Raw genomic sequence first — 10,297 nt, 5'->3', positions numbered from 1 at the left:
AGCGAGGAGCCCACATATTTGTTGCGTTTTTATGAAAGTAAAGCTATCTATAGTTATAGCTAAGTTTAAACTTTAGTTTTGTACTTTTTAGGTAAAAACTATACATAAACATCAAACTTCCATCCGAGATCTATATACATGTAATATTCATGAAGAAAATCGTCAATGTCGTAGGAAGTGATTCATGTCAAGGAGATATTTTAACAGATAAATAAAAGAAATTTTGATAACAGGACACGCAAATTTCAGTTTCTATAATTACTTCATGAAAGGAACAATTAATTGATCTGCGGCCGATTTTTGACGCTTGCGTCAATATATGTTTCTTGCACATTATTCATATAAAAACTAACAATTGTAAATAAAACGTTGTGTACGAGTTGACTTCTAATTTGTGCACAAGTTGACTTCTGATTTGTGTACAAGTTGACTTCTGATTTACAGTATGTACGAGTGGACTTTTTGTGTACGACGCGGTTTGTGTACATGTTGACTGGACACTTCTTATTTAAATCAAATCCAGATTAGAGCTGCAAATCCACCCCCTCTCCACAAACATAAAAAATAAAATCCTTAATCTTGATAGGAAGGTAAGCAGTGTTGTTACAACGCAAAATGTAATAAACCCAGATTGTTACACTTTGAGGATTATTACATGTACATTTTGCGTTATTACATTTTGCGTCGAGATCAACGCAAAACGTAATAACGCAAAATGAAAAAATGCGATTTTTGGATTATTACATTTTGCGTTGTTACAATTTTCGTGAAGATTAAGCAAAAGGCAAGAAAACAAATTGTAATAGCACACATTTTTGTCATTCAGATTGAGTACAATTTTCAAAACAGTAGTGACAGAAGAAAGGAAAATGAAACATTATACTAAATAAATATCTATTTAATTAGCTACATGTATTGAAAATGAGTTTAATATTCAAATTAACGGCGTTGCAAAATATGAAACATGCATGCAGGGGGGGGGGGGTGTTGTTGTTGTTGGAAGGGGGTGTCATTCTATTGACCAGTGTACCTTTGCATTTTGATAGACAAATGCGATAAATCTAGAAAAAAGAGTATTCATTTCTACTGACAGGCGTAAATATTTAGCGGGAAGAGGGTTTGACAATATTATGATTCCATACTTTTCCATACAAATCACGTGCCTTGCAAGCCTGCAAAACGAAATTCTCTCTTTCTTTCTCTCCAATAATAAAATGGATTGTTTCTGCGTGTCCATAGTTATACAGTGATTAATAATATTTGTTTTATTACATATTGCTATATTACATTTTGCGCTGTCTTCAATGCAAATATAAAATAACCCAAAATGTAACAACGAAAAAGCAAATGGGCGTGTCGTTATGTTATAATTGACGTTCAAAACATGACTCAGAACGTTTTGTCCAAATGGAAAATTTTACCACTTCAATGCGCTTCATTGTATCTGCCATTGTTGTTAAACACATTTTCAGACTGATTTACACAAATGAAATGATGCAATATGTAGTATTTCAGTCCAGCTGTTTAACTACAAGGAAATGAAGAATTTTTGATTGCACTTTTTTATGTTGTAATTTTTTAATTGGGCTGAAATAAGTTGAATTACGTCCTTTTAATATTCTCTAAATGGACACGAATATCCAGAAATAGAATCCATTTACCATATATATTAAAGTTTATAAGGATACATGCTTTTTTTCATACAGGGATAGCCTGTATATTTAACTAATATCGAAAATACATTTTGTGACATAATTAGAATTTTCAGATAAAGATTCCTATAATAACTAGGGAAGATTGCATTGGTTTTTGCATAGCAAAAACAATGTATTAATTACTGGTTTTTTTAAAATTAAACTTTTAATGTGTAAACAATAAAATTTACCAAAATAATTCATTACTATGTAATTCATCACTAAGTGTGTTTTGATTATATGACATATGAAATATATATTTTTGTTAAATAGGTGAAAATAACAGTAACTGATCTTAAAAATAATTAAACAGTACAAATATGTTTTTGAAGCTTATTTAAAATATGAGAACATTTGAAAATATGCACTAGTTGTTTTTTAGGAATATCTTTCGAAGGGAAAGGTACATTATATGTTCAAATGACCTTAATCTGAGAGCAGAACATTTAAAGTTCAATGAGAATATCTACACGTGTAGATTTAAGGTTAACTAACGGATTAAAAGACTGCATGGGATTATATATATACACGAAAATTCTTTTAACAATGTCAATGTAACACCCAATCTGCCATTAATTTTAAACAGAACTCTACAACACTTGGAATGAATTCAAAGCCAGTTTCTTTAGAAGTTACATGTAACTACCAATTGATAATATGTTTTATTTCATTTCAATGACCTCGTCAATTATTGGTCTCATTTACATGGAATTTTTTCCCCCTGTCCATTCTAATGGGTTTGAATACATTACCATTTGTGACCGGTCGGCAGGGGATGGTCACTCCTCCATGGCACCTGATCCAATCTCTGATGTTTTAGAGGTCCGAATATGCTCTGCTCCTGATTTGTATTGTTTAGTGGACATTTGATCTTGAAAACTGTTCGTTACACGTATCTCCATATCTGTCTCATGTGTTGCTATCAAAACACACATGTGTAATCACAAACTGGAACCTCCCAACATACAGGAGCTAATTAAGTATTTCTATTCAATTTCTTATGGACTGCCCTATTCACATTGAAATACTCATTTTTAAATTTCTTTAAAATTGAGTGATGACCCCTCTTTATTTCAAGAGGTTCTTTTCAAATGCCTACTTGAAACGAACTTTCGATCTATGTCTATGCAAATACTGATTAAATTTCATATTGAAAGTCCCCGAGGCGTTACTTAAATGGGCTAAAAAGTGGATGAAACTTGTTCAAATTAAAAGTTGAATATGGTTTATGGCACTATCTCTGATCACGAGAAATGTTTGCACCAAATGTGAACTTTGTTGTTGTTGCTTCATTTCAAAGCTAATTAATGAAGATACACGTACTCAAGTACATCATCTAAAATTTAAGATAATTTGTTTTATGTAGAGGATTTATACACTGTATAGGCAGTACCTGCTGTCAAATCCTGTTATATTAAATTCATACATAATAAAATATTGTTTAAATAAAAAATCAAGAACAGGACGTAAAAAAAAATTAGATCAATCAATCCAAAAGTCTGAATATAACAATACCCTACTTCATCAAATCCCATAACTTCAAGAAAATATCTTCCAAAAATCCTATGTCATCTTTTGAAATTGATCGTCATGGTAAAATGAACTACGTGAATTTGAACTATATTATAAAATCTGCTCTTAATTACAATTGTCAATATTTGAAAAAACGCTGCACGGGACCTTGGTTTTGTGGCAGATTAGGGCAATCGCAACTTCTCGGGCCTTTCCGACTAGCGGAAAAACGACCTCGAATGTATACGGTAGACGCCATTACAACCCTCCCTTTTCACGATCTTTGAAATAAATGCATGGAGACGATTTATCTGTGGAATATGGAGTTTAACTTTATTCAATGTAATGATATTACCTAAAACATACTACAGAAGGGACTTCTAACTCAGTCTATCCTATATTTGAATAAACAGGAAATGTATAAATTTTTAACATCCAGTGATATTAATACATTCGAGGTTGTTTTTCCGACCTCTGACGGAAAGACCCGAGATGATGCGATTGGATGTAAATTATCCATGTTTTATTAAGAAACGCCCACTTTTATCTTTCGGCCAATAAGATTTTTGACAGTTTCAATTTACAAAATATTTCCGAGGTATAATCTAATGTAGAGGTCTTATGTTCAGAAAGTCGTCTCAAAACAAAAAAATAAACACAACGCGAAATACAGGCTATAAGAACACCAGACCTGCTACATTGTTTGGTGAACCGTGACCAGGATAGGATTTTCATTGTCGTGGGTAGTGCCTTGTTTAGACACGTGCTACACGATGTGAGTCCTATTCAGTGACCCGGGCTTGGCTGAAATCTATATTGTCTAGTAAAACAAATAAATTCACTTTTGCTTGGGCTTAGAGTGAGGTATGTTGTAAAACATTTCACTTGTGGATTTCAAACTTCGATCTTTTTTTCAACTACTTTATTTTGAAATACTTAGTTTAATTAGAATTGAATTAGAAATGTCATCAGAGGATTTAAGATATGGTCGGGGTTTTGAGACATCTACTCCAGCACGCTCTAACAGAAGCGTTCGTTTTGATACTGAGCAAGAGAGAGTTTTGAATTTGAGAGAATTAGACAGACAAATAGGAAATCTTACTGCTGAATGTTCTAAGAGAACGAAAGCTGAGAAAGAGAGATTTAAAAATTTACAATCTGAGTGTTTGTTATTCAGATACCAGTCTATCTAGAGGTCAAAGGTCAGATAGAAGATGGGATAGTGTAATTAGTGGTTCTGCTAATAAACGTAAGGAAATAAAAACCCCTTCATTTGATGATATTTGTGAAATTACAGAATTTTTCATGCAAATTGAAGAAGTAGCCCGATGGAATGAATGGTCATCGAGAGAATGTGCAAGTCAGTTGATTATGAGTCTGAAGGGTCCACCAGATTTTGAGTGAGATTAGTGATACAATCATTGACGACTTCTACGTTCTTAAGGTGGAATGCCACACCAACTTTTTATTTTATAGATCTTTGAGTCATCCTTTTTAAACAATGGTTTCAGCATTGAACATGTTGAAAGGCCGATATTAGCTCTTAATTATTTTATATTATTATTATTTTTTTTAATATTTTTTCAAAGAAAATGAAAAAAAAATATTTATATCCAAATAAGTTGTTTTCGAGTTAAAAGTTTGCTGTAAACGAATGCATCATATGAATATCTTATAAAATATGTAAAGAAAGGCTGGTTAGACTTTTAAATTTTTTAAATAAAAAATTATTTATGAAAATAAAACACATTATTTGTGAACATTTTTTAAACCTATGGTTAAAAACACCATAAAACTAGTCACAACTAAGTACATGTTTGTCAATCATATTTTTAAAAGAAATTGAAACGAAATTGAGAAATTTTAGAGAAATTAATTTTTTTAATATTTGGACCTAACCCGATCAAAATTAAACTGATCCCGATCAAAATTAATACAAACTGAATAAAATAATTTATTGCCTTTTCATGTATTTACAATGAAGAAATCTATTTTATTGTCAGGTTCAATAATGTTTTAACCCTTATAACATCTAATCAGACTAGTGTTCTTGGGGAAAAGTTATTTATTTCCAATAATTGTACAATTATGGTTGGGATCGGTTTAAATTTGATCTGGATTGTCCAAAATCAATAAAAAAAATTAAATTCTCTAAAATTTGGCTATTTCGTTTCAATTTCTTTTATAAATATGATAAATGAACATGTTCTCCCCAGTTGTGACTGGTTTTAAGAAGATTTTAACCACAAGTTTAAAAAATATTCACAAATTATGTGTTTTATTTTCATAAATAATTTTTTATTTAAAAAGATTTAATATCTATACGGCTTTTCTTTACATAATTTATTAGATATTCATGTGATGCATTCATTTACAGCAAAATTTTTACAAGAAAGCATTTAATTTGGACGTAAATAATTTTTGGAATTTTCTTTGAAAAAATACAAAAAGAATCATATAAGATAATTAAGAGTTAATGTCGGCCTTTCAATGCTGAAACCATTGTTTAAATAGGTTGACTCAGAGATTTATAAAATAAAAAGTTGGCGTGGCATTCCTCCTGAATTTTGACTTTTTGAAAATAAGGATAATCTAATTTACAAATAAATAGATTATTTTCATATTATGGATTAAGTGCATTGAAATAGAAGTAGAAACAATCCCAAACCATATGAGACAATAGACCATGTACATGTATGTAAGAAGTCCATCTATGATTATTTACTTATTTTGTTCTCAACTTGATTAATGTGTGCTGTATTATATTACTAAATATGTAATAAACATAATACATGTAATACATACCCTTTTCCACATCACATCCTGTATCAGCCCTCAACCAAAATCAGCCCTCGGGCCTTCGGCCCTCTGGCTGATATTGGTGTCTCGGGCTCATAAAGGATGTGATATGGAAAAGGGTATGTATTATTCTCTATTTAAAACACTTCACTTTCAAAGAGATATTAAAGAGACAACAGCGAGGACGGTTGATAAGGTCATTTAAAGGAGAGCAAGTCATAAAGAGGCTCACGGCCAAGTCAAAATAAATGCATTCGACATAGAGATTTATCAATTAACAATATAAATCGGGTTCATATTCTATGTTGATTCGACATATTCCAGTGAAATGATAAGCTTGACTACTGTTCAAGCTGAACCTATTTGATGTATCTCTATTCAACATATAGATTCTCGGGGATGTAGTCAAAGATAAAGATAAGCTATATTTTTTATGAAAGGGCAATGATTTGCACTGAAATTAGAAGAGTGAGCTGTCGTCTACACCATATCCATCTGTGGCAAGATATTGATTAGAATACACTATTGCGGAGTTTACCTGATATCGTGTTGTACCCATCGTATTCTGACGATAAAATACGAAAGCCTTTGTTATAAAAAACATATTTTCAGTTATTTGTATGAAAATATGAAAGACACACCGTGACACACAAAGGGGAAATTGTAAAGTTTTTGCATGACCCGTGTACATTTTGTTCCATTCCTGAAAGTATTAGGTTTCAGAAAATTACAGGTTTCAGATGCTAAAAAATATTTTTATGGAGAAAAATAAAAGTAAAAATAATTTCAGTATTCCCCAGGCCAGCATGAAAATATTCCTGTACTTCTTCCTCCCTATTGTATGTGCGTGACATTGACATACACGAAAAAAACCTGAAACGGAAGATACATTTTTTTTCTTGCACGTATATTGTGCAGTCTTTTCTTGATTTTATGTACAGTTAAGTTGTCATTTATTCGCTATATACTCATAATTTTCATAAATCTTTCGCAGTATATTTATACTGATATCTTAAAAGAAACAAATGATTTTGACTCATTGACTTATCATATCTATATGCCCTTTCGTTAATATTAAGGAATTGCTGAAAAGAAATATGAAACATTTTGTGTTTAACAACAACTTTGATATCTTTTCAGGGCTCCACAAATGGAACTTTCCGTGCGGGTCTTCATTGTATTCTTCATATCAACAGGATTTTTCTTCCTCTTGTTTGAACTGTTTACGAGCACAGAAGTAATAGATAAAACGCCAATTTATCAGGGACCCTCAGCGAACCAAAAAAGGGACAAAATATCTACTATTAGTCCGACAAGTTACAACTCATCCCAGGAAAGCAAAAAGGAATATAGAATATTGTGGTACAATATACCTTTTTATCTAGTGGATAGTTTTAATTATGCCAACGCTAAGAAATGTAAAAAGCATCCTAACTGCTTGTTTTCAAAGAATTCAGCAGATATACATAAAAGTGACGTTGTATTGTTTACACATTCTACCATGGGAGGAAACCCGCCTCCTAAAAAACCCAACCAAATGTGGGTTTTTAACACAATGGAGAACACTGCGTTCATGTCGAGGCCCTCAAAAAATTTTGAAGCTAAATTAGATTGGTTAATGTCATACCGTAGGAAGTCGGACATCTATAGGCCATATGGGACCCTAATCAAGCGGAGTAAACCTTTAGACAAGGATTATTCAGAAGTGTTCAGAAAGAAGAAGAAATTAGGTGTCTGGATGTCCGGACACTGTCCTGTGCCATCTAATCGACGAAATCGCATAAAAGAACTGAAAAAGTATCTAGATATTGATATGTTTGGGACGTGTGGAAATGGTGAATGCTTAATTCGAACGCCATTTATAACAGAGTGTTTGCGAAACTTTTCTCGAGACTATAAATTTTATTTTTCTTTCGAAAATAATATATGTGAAGATTATACCACGGAGAAAACTTACAACATGTATTTGGAAAATCTTAATATGGTACCCGTTATAAACGGCCCATCAACAGCACCTGAGTATTTACCTAAAGGTTCTTTTATAAGTGCTTTGGATTTTCCTTCGCCGAAGGCCTTGGCAGAGAAAATCAAAGAAATAGCCTCCAATGAAACTTTGTTTACGCAGTACCTTAAAGAAAAAGACAAATATTATGAAATTGGTATTCATGAGGTATTTTTAAACTCAATGTGCCAGATATGTGACATTTTGGATAGGACTAATGGGAAGCCTGAGCGGCCGAAAGGAACCATCATGCAACGCTATTTTTCTCATGGTGAATGCTGATTTGAATGAAATGTTCGAGTGAAACAACTACCAAAATCCAACTTGCCGATTTTTTAAAATTGTGCTTTTTAAAGTTCAGTGAATGAAACCCCGTCGAACATAATCGTAAAATCAAGTTTTTTAAAATCATTTACAAAAAAAACCCTTTCCTATACTTTTTCTGTAAATCTGCTACTTGAAATGTATAGATTGTGTAGAATATGTATAAATGATCAGCATGCCTTAAAGGGAAATGGACACAGTTTCAGCTGATTTTTTAAACCAATTTTAATGCTTACAATTCCTAACTAATGCATCATCTAATGATAAGCAAAAATTTGAACATCATTTGTTGATTAACAAACGAGATACAGAAAGATCTTCATAATGTAAACAAGGCTCGTGCCTTGTGTTTGTTTACATATAGAAGAATAAATTTATAACAAAAAGGAGTTCAGCAAATCACTAGAAACTGTCTAATCTTATTTAGAATTAACTTCTTTATTGAAAATATTTGCTTTGAATGAACATATATTTATTTAGTATATTTAACAATATAATTATTACGTATGTATACAAATGTGTAAACAAAAACATGACACGGACCCTGTTTAGATAACAAAGGTTTGGAGCTCTAAATCTGTCTTGTATCCCGACAACCGAAATTCAAATTTTTGATCATCATTAGAAAAACTTTTAGTCAAATATTTGTAAAAAATAGAAAAATAATTTGAAAATTTATAACTGAAACTGTGTCTTTGTCTCTTTAAGGGTTACAATCAATCAGAGAGGTAGGATCTCTGTCGGGTTTTTTTTTTTGCTCTGTCCATGTATGTTGCAGTACTACTTTCATTTCCATTTAATGAATTATTCAGTATTGTTTGTCTTTTTGTTTTTAATACATTTACCAAATACCTACCATCTGAAGTTTTTTCCTGATTATTTCGTTTGTTTTAACAGGTCTCTCGACTGTTTATAAAGGTTTCTTTTCATAGCAGAAGGTAGTCAATTTTGTACATTCTATCTTGAATAAAAATCCCTATATATTTAATCTTTCATACAGAGCAGCAGCCTTTTTATCTCTCATTCCTCGGTTGAGCTCCTTTGTAAATTTCTGTATTGTATCTTCTACCTATAATGTCATTATTATAATTCAAATTTGCATTTGAAACTTTTGAAGTCTAAAACATATCATGTTCACAGTTGAATGTTTACATCATCTGAATAGTATATATATCCTCATTATTTATTCAAAAAATCATTGCAATTTATCAGACAGGAATCAGCGCTATAAGCATGTCATCCCTTCGGATTTTTTTTCAGTCTGAACTGTTCCATAACGAAAAACACAATTATATACATATCAATGATACAATATGTCATCTTTTTAAATCCTGTACTTTATATAATTATTTGTACAGATATAAATTTAATCAATAAAATGTTTTTTCTTTGTTCGTACTGGAATTAATTTTGCAGCCTTTTACTGAAACATTAATTACCACGGTATATTATTTAAGATATTGCTTATACAGCATTTTCCCGTCTATTCACTATTTTGCATGAATTTCGGTCAGATTTACTCTCAAAGTTTAGATCAGATGACTGAATAACTAACTCGTATTATTGATTTTCATTAAGAGACATGGCTGATTCCCCCTTTGTCTCACTTAAAGTGTTTTCTCGCCTTTTCTATGTACCCGATAGTTTGTTTTATTTTTCATATACTTTTTGTCCTTCAATTGTATTCTCAATCATGTTTGTTCTTGTGGTAAAGATATAAAAAAGATTGCACATGGTAAATTCTTTGTACATGTAACTATACTGCAATCAAGTTGAACGATATCCCAGTTTCAGGACAAGATCCGTTCATTCAATATACACTTAAACAGGAGTTCTCCTTTGTGATGCACTGCAGTGGATAGTAATCTCATACATATGTGATTAAATTGATACCTAAGAAATTAAGCCAGCCATTGTACACTCTTCTGCCATCTTTTCTATGCCTACTAATTGCATATCCTCAGCA

General features: G+C 31.6%; 1 protein-coding gene across 3 annotated transcripts in view; it reads left to right on the top strand.

Annotated features, from left to right (window-relative positions):
• Window positions 1-9,725, top strand: part of LOC134236149 (alpha-(1,3)-fucosyltransferase fut-1-like) — a 16,761-nt gene extending 7,036 nt beyond the window's left edge. For all 3 annotated transcript variants that reach the window (XM_062718324.1, XM_062718323.1, XM_062718327.1), the window contains one exon: window positions 7,146-9,725. In XM_062718324.1, coding sequence (XP_062574308.1) covers window positions 7,146-8,289 — 1,144 coding nt within the window. In that variant the 3' untranslated portion in view covers window positions 8,290-9,725. The remainder of the gene's footprint in view (window positions 1-7,145) is intronic.
• Window positions 9,726-10,297: the final 572 nt, after the last annotated feature.

This window comes from Saccostrea cucullata, unplaced genomic scaffold (assembly GCF_032062105.1).
Source record: "Saccostrea cucullata isolate Sc308-1 unplaced genomic scaffold, CSIRO_AGI_Scuc_v1 ctg765, whole genome shotgun sequence".
Lineage (NCBI taxonomy): Eukaryota > Metazoa > Mollusca > Bivalvia > Ostreida > Ostreidae > Saccostrea > Saccostrea cuccullata.
Note: the sequence above shows the minus strand (reverse complement) of the source record. Positions and strands in the feature narration are given on the sequence as shown.